Source organism: Lemur catta, chromosome 7, assembly GCF_020740605.2.
Source record: "Lemur catta isolate mLemCat1 chromosome 7, mLemCat1.pri, whole genome shotgun sequence".
Classification (NCBI taxonomy): Eukaryota; Metazoa; Chordata; class Mammalia; order Primates; family Lemuridae; genus Lemur; species Lemur catta.
Window position 1 is genome coordinate 40,932,768 of NC_059134.1, and position 20,875 is coordinate 40,953,642.

The following is a 20,875-nucleotide window of genomic DNA, read 5'->3' on the forward strand; positions in this document are numbered from 1 at the left end:
ATTTTGCAAGCTTTGGCCTCTTTCTTAGGAGAGAAACAAAACGTCTCCAGCTTCCCTGCCCTTAGCTTTCCCTTGACTGCTGGACGTGTGCTGTGGGGAGCTGGGAGGCCGCAGAGAAGCACACTGGATTCCAGTAAGCGCCCCTCGTCCTTACCAAGGAACACTGTACAGCCACAAACGACGATCAGATCGATCTATATATGCTGGCAGAGAAATCTGCCTAGGATCTATCATTGAATGAAAAAAGCAAGGTGTACGACTAATATGATCTTATTTTTTAAATTAATATTCATTCATACATAGCCACATATCTCTATCTATTTGGTTGTACGTATCTGTAGAGAAGTCTAGAAGGAAATTCTCCAATCTGTTAACAATGGCTACGAATAGGGACTTAGAGGAGGGAGTGTCTTCTGTTTTGTGTACTTCTGTATCATTTGGTTAGTTTAAAAACAAATGTACATTACTTGCATAATGATTTTTAAATATAATTTTACTTTAGGATCTTCTCTTCCAGTTTCCCTGACAACAGTCACTGAACATATGCAACAGGAAGCTTGGGGATAATTCACAGTCAGTTCAACTTTTAATGAGCATCTACTCTGGGTATGAGCCACGGTTCCCACCCGAGACAGACGAAGTGACAGATGCTGGTGTACGTAGTTCACTGCAACAGGAGGCAGCCTGGGGCAGATGTTGTGATGTACGGCACTGTCATTTGTGGAGGGCCTACTATGTGCTAGGCACATGACAACCTTTCTCTCATTAAATCCTTAAGGTTGACTTAGTCGGTGAGCAAATACACAGGCACCTAACTGTACTAGGTGCCTGAATTCACATCAGTGAGAGTACAGACGTGGTACCTGCTCCACATCATCTTACAAATGAGAAGTTTAGAGAAGTTAAACAACTTTCTCCAGGTGACTCAGCTAGTAATGGAAGAGAAGCAATTGATTTTGACCCTGGTGACCTGGAACACCTTCCCGAGGGAAGTGATGTTTGAGCCTCACCTTGGAGAATGAGATAGGTTTGACAGATAGACAGGAGGGCATTCCAGGCCCAGGGACCCTGCAGGCAGGGGCAGAAGTGGAAATGCATAAGCAGATTCTGGACACAGTGCAGTTTCAGAGCAGCTTGCAGGCAGGGGTGGGAGGGGAGGTGGAGAGAGACCAGCCTGGGGAGCTGGGCTGGGGTCAGACTTTGCAGGGCAGATATGTCACTGCTTTATCCGGAAAGCCATAGGGGCTGATAACTGGTTGGGGTTTCCCTTAGGGAGTGATGTCTTCAGTCATGTCTTCAGAGGCCTGAGGGAAGAGCAGTGTGGTCAGAGGCTCTGGAGCCAGTCGGCCTGCACCCAGACCCCCAGCCCTGCCACATACGAGCTCCAGGACTTTGGGCAAGAGACTCAACTTCTCTGCCTCTTGGTTTCTCCATCAGCACAATGGGGCTATAATAATAGTGCTGGTCTCAGAGAGTGAGTGTAAGAATTCAACGTCCTAATATAGGAAACATTCACAGGAGTGTTGGGTACTTAATGACAATAGATAAGTGTCCTTATTACTCTTGTTTCTCTGGTGTCTGTGTCAAGGACAGAGTGGGATGAGATGACGGGTAGGAAGCTACGGTAGTTGCCCAAGTGAAAGATGAGGTCGTGAACTAAGGCCACGAGGATGGAGAGAATGGGAGTATGGAAGCAGCATGGCAGGACGGTGTGGACAGGCACAGGCGACTGAGGGGATGGAACAGAAGCAGAGCCACAAATGTGGCAGGGAGGGCACCAAGTCTCAGGTGATTGGGAAATCTCTATATAGATGCCCACTGGGGACCATCAAGAGTTTCATCTGACTGAGAAAAAGCCACATCCGTTTTACACTCTGCATCTCCGGACCACATGCATTCTGGGGGCTCATGATGTGCCTGAGGAAAAACAAGAGCAGGACCCCAGCCCCAGAGCAGAACTGAGACAGCTTGGCCTTTGGGCCACTTCTGCCCCATGCTGCCTCCCAGGTGTGCCCTGTGTTAATAAACAAAGTCCCGCAGGTAGACATTAAGCCTACATCTCAGACAGACCAGAGCTGTCGATCCAGCCTCTGTCCGGTGTGTGCCTTCTGCTGGAAATGCATTTCCCAAAAGACCCTCAATAATGTTTTTTTTTCCCAATTAGTCATTTGCCCACCAATTCTGTTTAGAACCATTAAAAACAAAAACAAGCAAACACTTAAAAAAAAAAAAAACCTGAAGCTGAAGGCTACAATACAGTGCACAGTGCACAGAGAGAAGAACGTGACTTTAGAAATGAGCAGATCTGGGTTCTCTACAGAACTCAAGTGTGCACTTCACTTCTCTTGAGCCTGTTTCCCATCAGCAATGCTGGGGTAACACTGTATGGTAATACCCCCCTCTGGGGTTCTCAGGATGAAATACTATTCCAAAGCCAACTTAGTAGGAGTTAGGTCCTGCCTCCCTCAAACATGCAGAAGGGCAAAACCGATGAGGACATAAAGGCATTGTTAGTTCCTAACAATAGGACTATAATTCATATTATACCCCAAACTACTCAGTAATGTAGTGCATGATGCTCATATTACCTGTATACACATTATGAGTCTCTAAGAACTATGAAGAGTCAGTCTTTGGTAGAACCCCACATCAGCTGTGGAGGGCCTCCCGTAAGCTCCAGGTTCAGTTAAAAAAATCATACATGTGACTATATATTGGGATACACATATATATATGTTGGGAGACACATATGATCAAAAGAGAAGAATTTTGAGGGCGACAGATTCATCGAGAGAGGAAAGAGCTTGGGCTCCCCTGGGTTTGGTACTGGGACGTCTGCCCGGCAGGAACGGGGGCAGATAAAAGGAAGCGCATCAGAGATGCGCTGTCAGGCTTGATGAAAAGGCGACAGAAACAACACCAATAACAACATTCTTTAATGACAGAAATTCCTTTTATTTTGACAACACAGACTTTTTTTAAGACAGCAATTTCACAGCTCTCAATGTGTTTCCCATTGCCACCTACCTCCTGACAGCGAGGAGCTGAGCAATTTGAACGGCACTGTTGTCTCTTGCGGCTCTCGAGGCCCCAGGACCTCAGGACAGAGGCCAGTGTTCCCTCAGGGCACAAAGATGTGACCCACTGGGAATGACCGCACAGAACTGCTGGCATCAAGTTCTCTCCTGGGGGGCAAGAGGGGCCAAGAGAGAGGCCAGGACTTGGGGGCGCCTGGCACGAGAGATGTGTGCTGGCTCAGGGCAGAGATGGTGGAGGTGGAGGGGGATCTCGGAGGGGTGCTCACCCAAGCCCTAACTGCAAACGTGGTCCTCCAGCCGCCTTCCCGGGGTGACCCTGAGAGGTGGAGGCTGGGGAGCTGCAAAGGCTCACGCACATGCAGAGACGGGGCTCCCTGCAGAGGACTCTTTTGAAGGCAGCATAGACAGGATGCCAGGCAGATGGAGCTTGAGCTCTCCTCCCTCCCCCGTGCCCGCCCACCTTTCACATGCAAGTGCAGGCTCTGAGTCAGGCGGACCTGGGTTCGAGGCCCCACCCTGCCATCTTTCACAGGTTACTTGCCCAAAGTTGTTTGAGCCTCAGTTTCCTGAACTTTAAAGTGGGAACGATGACTAGGTTGTGAGGACTGAAGGAGATAATGCACGTAAGTCACACTAGGGATTACTGGGGGCCTGGAGATGCATCCTTCACACTCGCCCAGAGCTCACATCTGGGAAGCTCTTCCCATGCGAGGGCCAGGGGCGGGGGAGGGGAGCCTTCTCTTGGAAAAGCCATGACCAGGGAATGAACAGAGGGCACCATGCCCTCCTCAACACGGTGATCTCAGGGTCACAGGCTCCATGGGAGGAGCCTTCACTTGGGGACTCCCAGGAGATTCATTCGGTTCTGCTTTAGTCACTCGGCCCCTGCCCTGAATCTCACCAAGTGACCATGTGTCTCCTTTTTACGAGAGCCCTCTTTTTCCTCCTGTGACCCGGAGACACTAAGAAAGCAGCTAACATCCCACGTCCATCCATCCTGGGGCGCAGAGGCATGTCTGACTCCAAGGTCCAGGCTTGGGTGAAGTCCTGAGACGAAGTTCAGTTTACAGTGGTCATTGGTGGGCTCTGAACTGAGGAACCCCCAAAGTGGACACTGTCTTCCCCGGGCTCACAGTCTCCCTGTGTTTCCTCTTTCCTTCCTTGTCTGGGGAAGCTGGGAGTGCAGGGGGCCGCAAGCTCCAGCACTCCAGATGACTCATTTCCTCCTGGGGGTCCAGAGCCGAGTGCTGGTGTGGGTGTGGGGCCCGCAAGCGGGGAGCTCACAGCCTCTGGAAGCAGAACTGCCCCCCGCAGTGAAAGGGGATGAATGCTTGCCGAGTACCTGATATATAACTTCTCTGGGGAAGAAAAGAGCAAGCCAGAGGGAAAGAAGAGCCATTTTGTCATTTTATCCATTTATTATATACAATATTAAGGCACAAGTTTAAGCAGCAAAGAATAGGAAAATCTTTGGCTGACCAACAGCATCGCTACCTGCTGTGGGGGACACGCGTGTTTTTGCACTCCCCCCACTCTGTACACAGGCCCATCTGGCTGTACAGCTCTGTACACCACCCCTCAATACACACTGGCAATATGGAGACGCCAAAATGTTACACCCAGATCCCAGGGTCGCCTGGGAAGGACACAGCCCACTGCACACTGCCACTAAGCGACGCACACACACAGCAGGCAGAGGGAGCGGCGCCACTAGCAGGTGACAGGAGCGGCTGTGAGTTTTGGCTGCAATCAGGTGCCCGCGCCTGCCCTTGTTTCACAGAATTTTACACAGATTCTGTAAGTGCCTCGTTGAGGAGGCTCTGTGTCCCTCCTCGCAGGGGCAAAACACCTTGATTTAAATAAAACCACTGTGGATATATTTGCTTACATTCTGTTTTGTAATAAATACTTACAGATGTCTACGTGTGAACAGAATCCTAGGCAGAATCACATGTAAACACAACACTGGGCATCAGAACTTCAGGAGCTGATCTAAGAAAATGCTGTATATGCACTTCATTGTATAGAGAACAGGACTGCAATTCTATGAAGAAGCAAAGTTTCATGGCAAAGGAACACCTCAGTCACAGCATAACATGACAATAACATGCACCTAAGTATAACACGGTTTTACAGAATACCTACCAGATGTCTATACTAATGAATATGCACTTCCATCTGTAGTGTATGCAGCGGTGTGGACACATACGAGGCATGGCAAGAGAACAGATTTTTAAAAACGAATCCACTAGGAGTTACGTGTACTAATGAGTACTGTCCTCCCTTGAAGTGGTCACTCAAAGAGGCTCTGAGTCCAAAGACTCATTCTAAGAAACTTCTTAGGAATTTTTTTTTAAGAACCAAAAATGGTGCGACTTACCTTAACTGCCATCTTTATTCATCGAACTGTGCTATAAAGAACTTGAGATTATTTCCAGAACTTAAATCCATCCTCAAAGGATGAAGATTTCTCATCTCTAAGGATAATCAAAGCAACCTGTCAGGCACCAAAGGCCATTCCAATAGAGGAATTCACAAAATAGTTTTACTTGGGCAGTGCTGCAGTAAATCAGTATATGATGTCCTAAAGGGATACCTTTTAAAGAAGGTGGGTTGAGATGAAACACTTAGATCTTCTGTATATTAAGAAAAGAAATCCCACACATAACCCTCTAGTCATACCTCATATGTATACACTTACATATACACATGTCTTTATATACCATTAAATTACTAAATGGGAAAAGGGTATACTACCTAAAAGAAAGAGAAAAAAATTGCTCATTCATTCCAGAAGAAATTCGCTCACTGAAATGCTAACCTGTGCATGTTCCCAGCTGACCTGCTTCTGGTAACTTCTTAATTACTCTGCCTATCTCCCATGGAGCCACACATCAGAAGCAAACCCATTAAACAATCCTCACATCGAATGAAGACATTTTAAATACATTACTTATTTAACAAAAAGAAAAGAAAACATTCATAAAGCCTGTACCATGGCAGCCTCAGGTTTTGGGATGTGGGGATGTCAGTTGTGGGCCGGACACTCTCTGGCTACTTAAAGCCTTTGCCACTTAAGAACATTTCTCGGACCCCACCTACTATGGCCAAGGTAGTCCTTTGCTTCAGAGTGCAAAATCATTCAGAGAATACCCAGAAACATGCTCCACTTGCTCCGGTGTGGACACGGAGCAAGACTTTGGTTTTGCAAAACACATCTCTGCTCAGCATAGCTCCCTGCAGTCTAAGTGTGAACTCCCTGCCTCGAAATGTTGCAACCTCCCAACCTCTTCTTCACTGTCCCCTAGGTGCCCCACCTCACCTGATGTCTGTGCTCACATAAGTCTCTGGGACTGAGAGGCTGCTGGGGAGGGAGGATTTCCCCCTCCATCAGCAGCTGGCATGAAAGAGTCTCAGCCGCTGCATGATGAGGATGCAAACCCAGGTGAGAACAGGTAGCAGTAATGACTGGCTGGGAAGACAGTAGAGATGGCAGAGATGCAAGGGACATTCTCACAGTCTCCTCCCTGAGCAACAGAACCACTGAATTTTCTGCACCCACTGCAAGCCTCGTGAAGTCAAGCTCCTACATGAGTTCCAAAAAGCAACCCATGCAGGACTGAAGCCAGAAGGGCCCCATCACTCCCTGCCCTACCACCAAAGCCCTGCCCTGCATGCTTGGTTAACTCCATACTGTCATCACTGCCAGCCTCTGGAAAACAGAAAACATGCTGAAAGAAGAGAATGCTAAGTGTCCTGCACATGCTCTGAAAATTTTGGAAAGTAATGTTTTTTCCTGGCAGCTTAGCTATATGGACCACCAGACAGTAGTAGTTCTTCTGTGCAGAACCATGTACTGCATGAAACTCTAGCATCGGACTACACTCCAACTTCTCAAATTCCATCTAGTACGCAGGCAGCACACAGAAGCTGCCAGGTAGCCCCTTCAAGGATACCCTGGCATGCCTTCACACAAAACCCAAGCCTCTACCCTTCACCCTGAGCCAAGAACCTCAAGTTCCATCATCAGAAGCTACCGGAAGGTTTGAAGAAGTCTAGGCCTCTGGACAATGAATGCAGAGGTATTTTTTAGGTATATTTTGTAGCTGTGCTTATAACGGAACACCACAATTTCCATCTATGCCTGGTGTTTATAGGCAACTCTAGGAGTTCCGGGGTTAGTCCTATTTCTTAGGCCCTAAGAGGTGTGACAGCTGTGAGTGTGCATGTGTGAATGCACGTGTGTGTGCCTGTGCACACACATCACCGATGGGGGACGGAGAGGGCCAGGGTGGGGCACCTCGTCTTAGAGGCTGTTCAGCCAGGGTCTGGCCCAGCTCCCCTTCCAAACCCTTGTATTAACTCCCAGCTTCTCCTGGCTGTGAGGCTTCAGGAAGGGACTTAACCTCCCTGAGCCCCAGTTCGCCCCCCACACCTCAGGTGGTTTGAGGACTAATTCAAGCAAGAGGTTTTCCCACAGTGCTCACATACAGTTGGCACTAGGAAATACAGCTAGCAAAATCAAATGTGATAAGGTATTATACACTGCCCAGAACTCAGAGCGGGCACTCCATATATGCAGTCCCTTCTTCCTACGTGTAAGCTGGGCCTCAGGAAAGCTCTGACGATGAGCCTTGAGGGCCTGGCTTGGCAGGAAATCTCCTGTTAAGGGAAGACATTTTAAAGCCAGAGATCCCTTTCTGAAGGAAGAGCCTTGGTAGGTTAGGAGAACAAAATATTGACAACAGGCCACAGCACAGCAGCCCTGAAAAATGGTGACGTGTCCATTTGTAGTCTGACAATTGAAACGCTTGGCAGTTCCAGGGGCCCGCGGAGAGCAGACGAGCACCTGCCTGCGTGTGCCCAGGAGGTGTCTGGGGCATGAAGGCCAGACTTCGGGGGAAGCTGGCTGGGCTTTTGCTCTTACCCACGTCTGGGGAGACAGCCCAAGTTTCGGGTGGCCCAGATGTGGCAGTGGGGGCTGGCGGAGTTGACTTACCTTTCTGTCTCTAGACACTTTCCTTTCTGGTCCATCCCTAACATAAACTGAGTTCAAAATGTCCTGGAGAGAATTGCTTGCCATCACCTGAACCTGATCCCCATGACAAGTGATGGGGAGCAGAGGTTGGGGTGGGACCCCCCTGCCATCTCCCCACCCACATCCTCCCCACTGACAAGGCAGTCCCGTGCCTCTTCCCACACCCCAGGGCGTGGGTAAGCTCATCGCTCCGCCCCTTGGAGCTGCCTCAGTTTCCCAGTCTGTGCAGCACTACTGTGGTGCGCAACGTGAGACTGGAGGAGGCAGCACAAAGCCCAGAGCGGGAGAGGGTCAGTCCCGCTGACTCTGCCACACCGGATGGCGCAGAGGCCTGTCTGGCCAAAGCCTCCGATTTCCTCTCCCTTCTCCAGCCTACACCTCTTGTCCTCCCTCTGTCACCTCAGTCTGGGAGGCTGTAACTGTGCTCAGGTTCTGCGGCAAAACCAGTCCTAAAACAAGCTACCTGAGCAAAGTTTCCCAAGGGGCGCTGTCTCCAGTGTTTCACTTAGGAGGTACCTGGAGGCATGTCAGACCGGGGGCTTTTTTTGTTCTTCCCCTGAGAAAGCATGAGGAAAGGGAAAACACACATACACAGACCCAGCTGACCTGGTGGGAGGAAAATATCAGGGCCCTGTGGGGTCTGCTCGGGTACCAAAGCATCTACCTGATGGCCTGATTAGCTTTCCTTTTCTAATCCACCAAGTCCTAGATTTGTAAAGGGAGCCAGCGTCTGAAGGGTTGTACGTGAAACGTCACAGCAAAGGTTCAAGAGGCCGGCTACCTAACTCACTCCTGGCTCTTTTCCGTGGCATTTCTGCCTCACTTTGTTGTCCAAGTTGCACCAGAACTGAAATCTTGAAAAACCTGACCACACTGTATATATGCCAGCCTGTTAGGTTACAAAGCAAGTTCACGACAGAGACACGCTGATGTCACGAAACTCTCATCAGCAGCAACCAGAGGAGTGCAAGGGGGCGGGAGGAGTGGCCAATATGCTCGTGAGCCACAAGACAAGACAGGTACAAGGGTGCCTGGTGAGATGCTGGATGCCACCAAGACAACTGTTGGTAAACTGTCATCTGTTTCCTGGAGTGCTGTCCTGAAAAATCTTCCCCAACAGAGCCATGGGGTGGAAATACCAAGCTCCTTATAAGAAAGCTGATGTGAGACAGAAAAAAACCAGTGCCATGATCTTAATCCAAGATGTCACAGTGACCCAGGGAATCTTCTGCCTCCTCAAAGCTTACCCAGTTCACAGTCACAATGACGTTAACAGCTGCAGCCCAACCATGCAAAGGTGGAAGAAGTAGCCAGGAAGCCAGCGTGCGGCTTTGTCCTACTGGGGACTATAAACAGCAGGAATGCTGACAGTGCCGATAATGCTCTCATAAATCCCACACCTGAGGAAGGCTGCCATGTCTATTAAAAAGAAATAAATAGAAGGAACAAAAAAAGTAAAATTAAAGAGAGTAAAGTAGAGATGGACATGAACTCAGAGAAGTCAGGGAGGATAAGGGCTAAGATCATAATGCTTCCATCCTGTTTAGAAAGTACTGCAGAATCCAGAAATGCTAAGAAGCCCAATAATCTCCTGAAAATCCAAACCAAACAGGTAATCAAGTGAAGGCCACCTTTCAAATTCCTCATCACCCCTGGATGTTTCTTCTCACTGCCACACCCACACACACTTACAGGACACCCACGGATGGCACAGGTTATATTGCATTACGCCAAGATGGGCTCTAAAGATTTCTAGGAGGTTCTTCTTAAACCAAACATGCTAAGAAGCAAGGAGAATGGGAGTATTTCAAGGAAGATCCGTGTTCAGATTTATCTGTTTATAACCAGAAAATGGGGGTACACAGAACCTCCCCACGAGATACATTTTCTGTACAATGAAAAATTCCATTTCCTATTTCTTCTTAACTTTGTTTCCAAACCTACATGTATCTTCTCTCTCCCACCGTATGTAAGAAAAATCCATAGCATTCTCTTCCATCTTCAGTCATGTAGGTCTCCTGTTTTTGTTTTTAACATTTATAAAAAGTGTTCTTACTAATCTGAAATCTTTATCATTTCAAATCATTCCTGATTTCTCAACCACAACCTTCTCGATCTTTCTTCTCCCTCTCTGCCACTTTCCTTGTTTGTCAATGTTCTGTTGTGACGTTCCGCAGGGATGGTGGCGTTAGATGAGAACTTCCATCATCTCTCCATCCGGGAACTCGGGCTTGTGCAGCAAGCTGCTGACACGGCCTCTGTGGTCAGGTGACTTCCCGTGGCCAGGAGAGTTCTCTGCCAGATAAAGAGGGAACATAACCAGCCCATTATTTAGGGGGGTCGTGGGTTTGACAAACTCTCTCTAAAATGGACTCATTTCAAACCTACCACTCACCCAGGATCCTCACAAGGCCAGCTCATCCGACCCACAGTGGGAAAACATGGAATGACTGGCCCAGGATTCAGACACAGATAAAAACCAGGATGGTGATGGAAGAGGATTAAGTGGGTGATGATGACACTGGGCCTTTTTGTGGGAGCCCCTCATACCCACTGTCCCTCTACTCAAAACTATCACGTGCACACTCTGAGCCAGGCATTTTTTACATGTTCTCTGCCTTACTTAGAAAAGTGCATCCTAAGAATTACAACTCTAAAAAATGACAACACTGTATTTACTTGTCTGTTTTGAAAGGTGAAAATAAAAAGCCCCCTTAGAGGAAACAGCTAACTTATGCCCTGAATAGCCCCAACTTCCTCAAAAGAATTCCTGTAAAGGGCTGGCTCCATGACTATGATCAGTCCAAGGTCAAGTCTATTCTTCCCCTGGACACTTCTGGACTCATTGCAAAGCTCACATCTCCCAAGCTGCCTTCTCTTAAATATTTTAAACAATTCATTAGTCCCGGCCCAAGTGCTGTTCCATAGGTTAACAGACTCTGCAGTTAAATCCACTTTCTCTTTCAATCAGGACGTCCTCCACTGAGGCCCAAATCCTTGGCAAGCCAATGTCTTAAAGCAACGTCTATGAACCGGATGCCCGTGATGTCCAGTGCCTACTACTAGCTCCCAGACACACTTGGAGGCACTAATTCCCTGCCATCCCTTAGGGGGTCCATTTTCATCCCTTCTGGAAAAGGGTTAGTTATAAAGCATGCATTACCATGGTAGACTCAAGCGATGTACTTATTTTAAATGGCAATAAACGAAGGGTGTCTACACACGTTTCATTTCCATAAGAAGAAGGAGCACACATAGCCCAAGTGCACTAGGATAACCATAATCATTAAAATAAACCCATAAAGTGAGGGCTGACTGGTGCTCCTGTTCCCTCTCCAGCTCAACCAAACACCCCTCTCTCTCAGGCCGGGCAGATCCGTGGTTTCCAGGGGTGTAAAGGAGGTGGGGACCACATACCCAGTTTCTCCGCGGTGCCTTTGGCCGCTGGGTGTTTCAGGACAGGGCTGTTGGAAGGGGCCGTGCTCAGCCGGCCTCGGGTGGGGAGGGAGGCCACACTGGGCCAGAAGAGTTCCGCGCTTTTGTCCGTCTGTGTGCTGCTGTCCTTGCTGCCTGTCTTGGCGTGGGCACTGCTGGCCGCCGTGGTGGAGGCTGCAGGCGACAGTGCCGAGGCAGACGAGGGTGGCAGCAGGGGTGCAGAGGCGTGCTCGTGCTGCTCCTTCCCCAGCAGCAGCCCTGAGGGCAGAGGACAGCTTTTCAATGATATTCTTTTATTAAAAGCTAGTCTTGGAGACCCTTTCCTTCTTTCTTGACTGAGGATTGTTTCATTCTCCAAGCATTTAATAAGCACTAATTATGTGCCTGATAGAAACGACAAACAATGAGAGAATAAAAAAACAAAAGACCTAGTCCTCTCCCTAAAAAATCAGTTTGGTTGTTTTTTTTTTTGGAGGGTGGAGAAGTTGTCAAGTAAACTGGTTATAATACAATGCGATAAATTGTAGCATAAAATTATTCACAGGGTGGTATGAAAGAACAGAGAAGAGGTGCCTCATAGCCAGGGCAGGAGGGGTGGGCAGGTTCCTGCCAGGCTTTCTAGAGACCCTGCTTGCTAACCCTAATGCGGCCCAGGAGGGCTGGCCTGAAGCAGTGGCTGTGTGCTTAAGAAGAACTACAAGGCCTCCCTGGTCCTGGACATGTTCCCACTGGCCTGCTGCTCTTCTGCATAGTTCATAATCCCACCCCACTCTTGGTAATGAATGGATGGTCTTCCACAGGCCCAGGGTCAAAGTCAAATATGCTTCCTGGTAGGGGCAACCACTGGGTTGTTTATATTAGCCTATAAAAGAGATCTCTGCAGTGGAGATCTGTAGCCCACAAGAAACAGGAAGCCACCTGGGATCCTGGGAAAGGCCGCTCAGCCCTCCCCTTCTTCCCCACGAGTAGCAAGGCTGGGGTGGAGAAGAGGGCGTGCTGGCTACGGAAAAGGGCAGCATGGTGTGCAGAGCTGTCCATTTTTCTCCAAGCCTTCCTGCAAAGCCGGACAGGACAGTGGCTTTTTTATTTTTAAGTACAGCACACATTCAGGGAAGTGCCAGCGCTCCAGAACGCTAGCCTACAGAGAGGTGGTAAGCACAATCAAGTATCTGTTTGCTTATCTTGTTAGCTAGCCAGCAGTTCACGAAGCATCCTCACCAGGGCTGTTTCAAGGCGCCCACTCATAACCCACGGCAATTCGGTGCGTCTAGAGCAGTGCTTCTTAAAACGCAACGTGCATACCAACTACTCAGCTATATGTTTAAAAGGAAGACATGATCCGGTGAGTTGAGCCTGGGATTCTGCCTTTCTAACAAGCTCCCAGGTGAGGGCCATGCTGCCGGTCCAGGGACCACGCTGTGGGCAGCAGAGGTCTTTGCCCAGGTGCTTCGCACATCATCTTACTTTATATTTCACAGCGTTCCTCGGAGGTAGGTCTTATCCTCCGTCTTACACAGAAGGAAACGGAAGCTTGGGGACATTCACATCTCACAGCTAAGAAGTAGCAGAAATAGGTTTCAAACCCAGCTGTGCCTGACTTGGAGTCCAACCCATGTTCTTTCCTCCCCATCACCCCACCTGCTGAAACTGCAGAGTCTGACAGGGTGTGCTTGAGGCGGGTGACAGGTGGAATACACTGCTAGCCAGCCAGCTCTCCTGGGAGCCCCTGGGCGATCAGGAAGGTATACGCTGTTACCGCCACGTCCTTCCAGAGCCCATCAGGCAGGAGACAGTGAGAAGACGTGGGGAGCCGCGCGGGGGCCCATGAATGTGTGCCGCTGCCCGGCCCCTCCCTGGCTGTGCCACGCGGACACCCAGGACAGCACAGAGGAGGAATAGCAGCGCAGAGAACTCGCCAGTCGGCCTCCAGACCGCGGCCCTCAAGCCCCCAAGCCCGGTTTAGACACGCCGAATCCTGGGGGATACGGATGCAGACACCAGAGAGACGCCTGCCTGGCTGGATGTCACAAACGGGCTTCTCCCAGGGAGGGTTCCGTGGGAGCCAGGCAAATTTTAAACTCCTTAACCGGGCCTGTCTGAGCACCGCCTCCCTGCTCTCTAACTGCGTTCTCGGGATGGTCTTTGATGATCTCAGCTGCTGTCCACGAACGTCCTCTTTGAAGTGCATTTCCTTTGAGGCCAGGGGCTGCTGAAGCCACCAGCGGAGGGACTTCAAACGGAGATTCAGGCTGGGAGCCTCTGATCCCCTCAGCTCTTTTGGGTTCATATGGAAGCTCTTATCCCCTTTGGCACAAAGCAGCCAGGCTCCTCTGGGGTCCCGTGCTGAGGAAAACTGGCTCTGGGTTCCACAGAGAAACAAAAACACACGCTGACCCGGGGAACTGCATCAAAGAAGGGCCGAGTGCAGGGGAAGGGTGCGGAGGACGTGTGTGTGGGAACAACGCTGCTTCCTCTCCAGGCGGGCGAGCCCCGGCCTCGCCCCAGGACACCCACTCCTGGCTAAGGCCACACTTGCAGACCCTCCTCAGAACTCTGCCTGTGTAGCCAGCAAAACCCACCCCAGCGTCCCTTCTGCTGGGGAGCACTTCTCACATCTGCTCCCCCTTGTCTCATTTGGCCGCCACGGCCCACGGGGTACAGCAGGCAAACACCGCCCTCCTCTCCCAGACACGGAAGCAGAGGTGGAGCCTGCATGTAACCGGCCTGGGGCAGAGCCACGTTCTGAGGCCTTATGTCTCCAGGTTTTCCCACCAGACCATTCTGTGTTATAACGGTCACCTCAACTTTCAACAATAATAGATGCTAATTAGGATGAGTCACCCCACAGCTAACAGCGACCGCAGTGGTGTAACCTTTAGAATTCACACAGTATTTCCACATAGCTCAGTGAATTCCCACAACCGAAGTATGGTGGACTTTCCTCTCCATTTTACAGATGAGGAAACCGAGAGGAGGAGATACTCAATGATACTTCTGTGTCCCACAAGTGGCAGGAAGGGTGGCCTTGCCTTTCAGACACTAGTCTGACGGGGCGTGGGGCTCACCTATGCTCCCCTTCCAGGTCTTCTCTTCCTTCTTCTCTTCGGCCAACTGGCTGCTGGTAAGAGAGGTCTGGCGCGAGTGTGTCCCCGTGGCCGCCGCGATGGACGGGACAGAGCGGGCAGGCCGCAGGCTGGAGGTGTCCGTCTTCCCAGCATCTTTACGGGATCGCTGCTGGAGGACCTTGATCATGGCATCCTTCTCTATGATTTTGGCATGGAGATTTTTAATACTGTAAAACCAAACCAAACCAAACACTTAATAAAAATCCATTTGGTTAGAAAAGCTCGAAACATCTCTCCCGGGCTGACCCAGGACTTTGATTAAGTCAGGAGCGTCGAGTGCTGTGCAAGTCTCGCACTTACAATCTCCAAATTGCCTAAGATGGATCTTTCCTAGCAGAACAAAGGGGTGCACCTTCTCTGGCACCTCAGGAGACTCTGGACTCCTGGGAGGTAGTTAGGATGGCCGTGGCCATCTGCTAGGACTTCCTGGACCAGGGTGGGCCCAGGGACCACACTTACAAGGTCTAGTATTAGGAGGGTGATAGGGGAAGCATAGAAACAGGGTGAGCTTTCAACTAAAGCCAATTTCTCTACTGTCTAAGAAAAAAACAAAAAGATGAGCAGGTTCTCTGCAAGACAATAATTCCTCCCCCACCCCACCTCCTATGGCCAAAAGTAAGAACCTGCAAATATCTCAGTTCTTTTTGCAACTCTGATAGCCACTCCCTGAGCCTGTCCATGGCTCAGCTACGCAGCCCTGTCATCACATCTGCAAAACAAGAGGCTCAGGGCTCCCAGGGCTCCACAGGCCATCGGGTGGTCAAGGAGGGCAGGCTACTTTTATTATGTCAAAAAAACCTGCTGGAAATCTTATGTAGCCCATCAGAAGAGTGCATTAGCTAAGTTCTTTATTTTTGGCTGGAACATATAAATCCTGGTTTAAAAACTCTGAACCTTGGAATACGATCTGTTTCTCCTTTCCAGCTCACACCGTCTGGAAGGTTGTAGAGACAGACACCCAGAAATAACACGGGCATCTAAATTCTTCTGTCATAGACTCAGCCTCCATCTTAAAACCTGCATCGGACATGCAGTTTCCCCCAGAGACCTCTGGCACCAGTCCTGTTGCCGAGTGGAACCGCTTGCTTAGCTTTGAGCCTTTCCTTTTTCTCCATGGCAGAGTGTGGGGAGGAGAGTTTTTGGAGACTTCAAGCTCACAGCCGTTCAGAGCAGGACAGAGATGCAGTCCCCTCTGGAAGGGCTGGAGTGTGAGTGCAGATGTGGGCTGGTGGGACCCCTCAAGGCCTGGGGACAAGTGACTGCACGTGGCTGTCCCTTACGTGTACTCCATGTCCTGACACCTCCTGTTGGCCTGTGCCACCTCCTCCTCCTCCTGCCAGATGTGGGCCTCCAGCGAGCTCTCCCCGTAGCTGCCATTCCGAGAGTGGTTGATGATCGTGGTGTCCCTGGCAACACAGGACATGCATTGGATCGAGGGAAGACTTCTTGCTTTGTTTCATCGCACACAGACTCAGAACGGAGAGGCTGGTGCCCGTGCTGGAACAGAGATCTGCTCCACACTGCCTACTGGTTCATAAAAGCCCTCTCCCCATTTCCCCAGCTCAGTTTTCAATCTCATCCGACGTTGATACTGAGAATGGTACCAATGCCCGTGGAGAGGCAACCACGGGGCACAAGGCTAAAAATATCTCTCTGCAGACTCCTTCACCTACATGTCCCCTCCTAGATCCTGGCCAATTCTCTTCCTAAACTTGACAGAATTAAGACAGTATCTAAGGAACACAAAATAAAATTCAAAAATCAAAATCCCCTGCCCCTTCTACTGACAGCATTGTGTATTAAGCTATGTGGCATGTTATGACTATGTCAATCAGGCACCTACAGATTTCATCTACTGACATGGATACTACTATCATTAATATATTTGCTGATGTTTCCTTGCTTGTACTTTTTCATACTTGTCTTATCTCACTTTTCTAATCAGAGTTAAAGTTTTATTTCTATTTATCACCCATCTAGCACCTATCTCGGTATTTTACAGTACAATGTGGGCTCAGCAAATACTTGAAACTGAGACTGGTCTCCCAGACAGCGCGGCTCCAACCCGAAGTCTTCCTTCACATTTACATTCTGCCTCCCTTCTTGTTTTATGGGCCCCTGCCTAGGATTCAGGTTAGTTCAGTGTAACAAACATGCTGGGTCCCAGGGCAGAAAGATGAAGACAACAGACACTCTGTCCTGGACAAGTCCCGTCAAGGTGGGTACAGCGAGGGGAGGAGCAGACATAGGTAAAGAGCAGGTTACCTGCAAGCAGCTGTCGAGTGAAAGTAACTGACCAAAGATAGCTATTGCTGCCTCTGGTTTTATCAATTTAATTACTCCTAACTAACAATGATTAGTAAAAATAAGATAACTGTGCCATGTGAATGAGAGAAGCATATCTCAAGATGAAAGGTACAATAATGCCTCTGATCATGTGAGTACTAAGTTAGTAAGACATGATGTAGCTAAATATTTCCATCTCTTTAACTTCATATTCCAATGCTATAATCATATTGAAAACCTTAAAGCTCTTTTCTAGAACATCCCATAACAGCAAAAAACGAGGCCCTTCTTTCACCCCTTTTAACAACAGCTATCAATCAATGGGCATTGATTTCACGCAGGGATTGGGCAGAACAAGTTTGATTCTCACAACTTGTGCAGCAGGTATTATTATCCTCAGCTTACAGACGAAGACACCAGAGTTAGGTGACTTTTCCAAGAGCACCCAGTTAGTGAATGGTGGAAATGGATTCAAACCTAGACATTTACGACTCTAAAGTCCATGCCCTTACGTGCCCCTAACCATCACTCGACACTCCTGGAAGTTTCATATGTGTTTATGAAGAAGGCCTCAAATGCACAAAGATAAAATAAATGGGCCAGAGGGCATATGTGAGAACATGGCACAAAAAAGTACAAACTGTGGCTGAAGATGCATCAAAATAGCCAAATGATGTAGAAAGCAAAGCAAAATGCTTTCAACATATTTAAAAAATTATAAATTCAACCTATAGGGCACAAAAAATAATCAATACAGTAATTAGAGGCTAGAAACGTTTTCAACCAATTTACTTCTGGAGAATTCACATGGCCTCGGAGACAAATTTAAAAATTCATGTTTATACTGCAAATAAGGATGGCATATACAATTAGATGAAAACAACTTAGCAAACAGACAAAAATCTGAAAAAAAAATACACTGCTTTGAAATTTGTAAAAAGTTTTAAAACCTTCCCCACACATAAAAAATAATCTCAATCTCTAAACACTGATTAACAGCATCAAGCTGCATAAAGATGGCAAAACCAGCTGGTGTGCAAAAATTATTTTCTTTGTTTAAAAATCATTGCTTATAAATGTGAAGTATGCATCTGTGGCTGAGAAGTCACAAAACTAATGGCTGGAAATAGTCATTTTTACCAATTTATCTGCAGCCATTTAGCATCTAAACAGTAAGAGCTCAAAATTCCAACCTTTCTTAAAAATGCTTCATTTTCCTTTTTTCTCTTACTATCCACAGAAAAGCAATGCTGAAATTACAGAGGTTTTCTCTGAGAAGAATGTTTAGACTGGAGCCAAACATCTGAGCTTTTTTGCACCTATTTGTCCCCCACTCCCAGATTGTGGGACAGTTAAAGAGAAGGGTGGTTTCCCATAGAATTGTTAGATGCTCAATAAATATATGTAGAAGCAAAGAAGCGGCGAAGGGGAGGGATGATGGAAAGGGACCGCAGGCATCCATCCAGGACTCCAGAAAGGGCCGAGAACGGGAACAACATGACTGGGTAAATCCCGTGGAACTCCTATTCTCGGGGGCAAGAGCCATTTCCCCTTGCATGAAGGATGAAGAGCAAGGCTGGGCCTAGAATTGTGTGAGCAGGTGACTGTGCTGGGGTCTGCCTGGTTCTACTCCCCCCACCCTCTCCTGGGCCCACCACAGGGTCTGTGCTTCAGACCTGCCCATCCCCCTCTTCTGATTTTACATTCCAGGCCCATTCATCCCACAGGGCCTGGGAGCCCAAACAGACATCCAATCTGATAAACCAATGGAAGTTGAAACAACAATGACACATGGACGCTCCTGTGTCCTCCCACCGAGGTAACACATTTACATTGCTATTGGGGTTTTAGTGTCCTCAGCCAGAGGCAGGTGGTCAGGTTCCCAGCTCTTAATCCATCAAGAAGTATCATTTCCATTTCACATGTGAGGTAAGTGACACTCAGAAGGGCTCGTCCGGGATCACACACCCACAGCCAGCGACAGAGGGAGGAGCCTTGGGTGTAGGTGTCTTGCCTCCCTAAGCAGTGTTCTTTCCATTAAAGTCACACGGAGCAAGGAAACTCCCAGGGCGGTTACGGACAGCGATGCATTAGACCAGATCTGGCAAAGAAGGCCAAATCTCTCTGGAACTTTATGATGGTCTGTTCTCCTCTCCAGGATAGAGAGGTGATCTAGTTATTAACTTAGAAAACAAAAAACTGAAAATGAAAACATTTCAATTATGTAAAAAAAAATCAACCAATGTTCCAAAGGCCACCCCTGTTACCACCCAAACAGTGCAGGGACGGAACTGGAGGCTGCAACTTCCCTCCAACTCCCACCCTGCAGCTCCGAGGCTTTGCCACAACACACCCATCTCAAGCGTCTATTCCTGCTCCCGAAGTCTCGCTCAAATGACTACTGTGGCCAGTTTCCCCTCACAGCATAGACATACGTAAGCGACATGTGAGCACTAGAAAATGATTCCAAAATGATTATTTTCCACCTGGGTCTGCAGGTCTTCCTAGGTGCAAGAGTGCCATGGCGCCCAGCACAGGGGCCCACTCTTTCTGCAGTTCCTAGAGCTAACACCTGGGCGTGCTGCTGGTGATTCTTTCCTAGCTGAGTAATGAACCTGAGAGCCCATACACACCTTACAAAGCATTCCCTCTCTGCCCAACAGGCCTGCTTGTACTCACTAAGGAAATAACCCTTCCCAAGGCCATGTGGAACTGCTACAGGACTAGTGGCACCCTTGGCTTATTCTCCTCTCACTTGGTTCATGTCCTACCACCCTAAATGGTATAATTATACCTCTTATTTATCAAGAAGTCCAGTTTTCTGGTTGTTCCTTTGACATTTGAGAATCCTACCTGACCCTAAATTTTGCACCTGAGTGAGATCCAGCAACCAAAGGTCAAAAGGAAACTACCTTGCTCATTCAGAAACAATATATTAATATTTTCACAGAATGTTTGTGAGTTATTTTTGTGAGTTACTATGCATTTTGAGCTACTTTTTAGGGGAAAGATAACGCTGTGTACCTACAAAAAGAAAGTTAGGCAAAAGAGGTAAAAACTTCCACAACATCATTCTTAACAATCACATAGCATTCCACTGTATGCATGTGCTTTAAATTGGATTGCCTTTGTTGGACTCTGGGCTGTTTTAAGTGTATTAGTATTTTCAACAACACTGAGACAAACATCCTCAGACATAAATCTTCAGGCACTTATATAATGATTTCCTTCAGATAAATGTCTAGAACTAGAATTTTGGAACCAAGGGGAAGGTCCATATTACCAATTCCCTCCAGAAATGCTGCACCACCTTGCTCTCTGACTAGCAGTACAGCCATTGAAAAATCATTTTCAGCTGACCTCACTCCCTGGGCGGCCTCTGGACCTCTCTAGACACCCTGTTTATTTTGTTTTGATTTCTTTTCCAACTGTGCCTTTATGACCACCAGGGTTCTGCCACCTCACCTCTCGGCTGCAGCGGTGGCTGCGGCGTTCATGGCGAAGTGTCGGATGGTGCTCTCCTCCAGGTACTTCTGCTCCCACTTGGTCATGTCGGCCTCCAGGGCCAGGATCCGCTCCTCCTTCTCCCTCACAAGTTCCATGAGGGCCGGAGCGTTGTACTCTGGCATGCTGGCTGGCTGGCCATTTCCATGTTTCTAGGGGAGCAGAAATAGCATCTTGATGCTCAAAACCACATCAACCCTGTCTGCACAGCTGCCCACACAGCACACACATGGCCCCCCAGCTCCTGCAGCAACTCACACGCCATCCTCACGCCCTTGCTCCCTCTCTGCAAGGTATGGAGCCAAACTCAGGGGGTCCTAACACCAAGCTACTTCACCCCCAAACTCCTCTAGCACATTTGATTCTTACAGAGCTCTGCAAAACAGACACTTTTATGGATGAGAAACTAAGTTTTAGAGAGGTTAAAAGAAAACATTGATGTCTGTCAG

General features: G+C 48.5%; 1 protein-coding gene across 1 annotated transcript in view; it reads right to left on the bottom strand.

Annotated features, from left to right (window-relative positions):
• Window positions 1-4,434: 4,434 nt before the first annotated feature.
• The window catches only part of AMOTL1 (angiomotin like 1), a 96,651-nt gene continuing 80,210 nt past the window's right edge, over window positions 4,435-20,875 (bottom strand). Inside the window, exons 9-13 of the mRNA XM_045557099.1 lie at window positions 20,388-20,578; window positions 15,917-16,042; window positions 14,577-14,803; window positions 11,494-11,769; window positions 4,435-10,371 (exon numbers count right to left, since the gene is read on the bottom strand). Of these exons, the coding sequence (XP_045413055.1) occupies window positions 10,265-10,371; window positions 11,494-11,769; window positions 14,577-14,803; window positions 15,917-16,042; window positions 20,388-20,578 (927 nt within the window). The 3' untranslated portion in view covers window positions 4,435-10,264. The remainder of the gene's footprint in view (window positions 10,372-11,493; window positions 11,770-14,576; window positions 14,804-15,916; window positions 16,043-20,387; window positions 20,579-20,875) is intronic.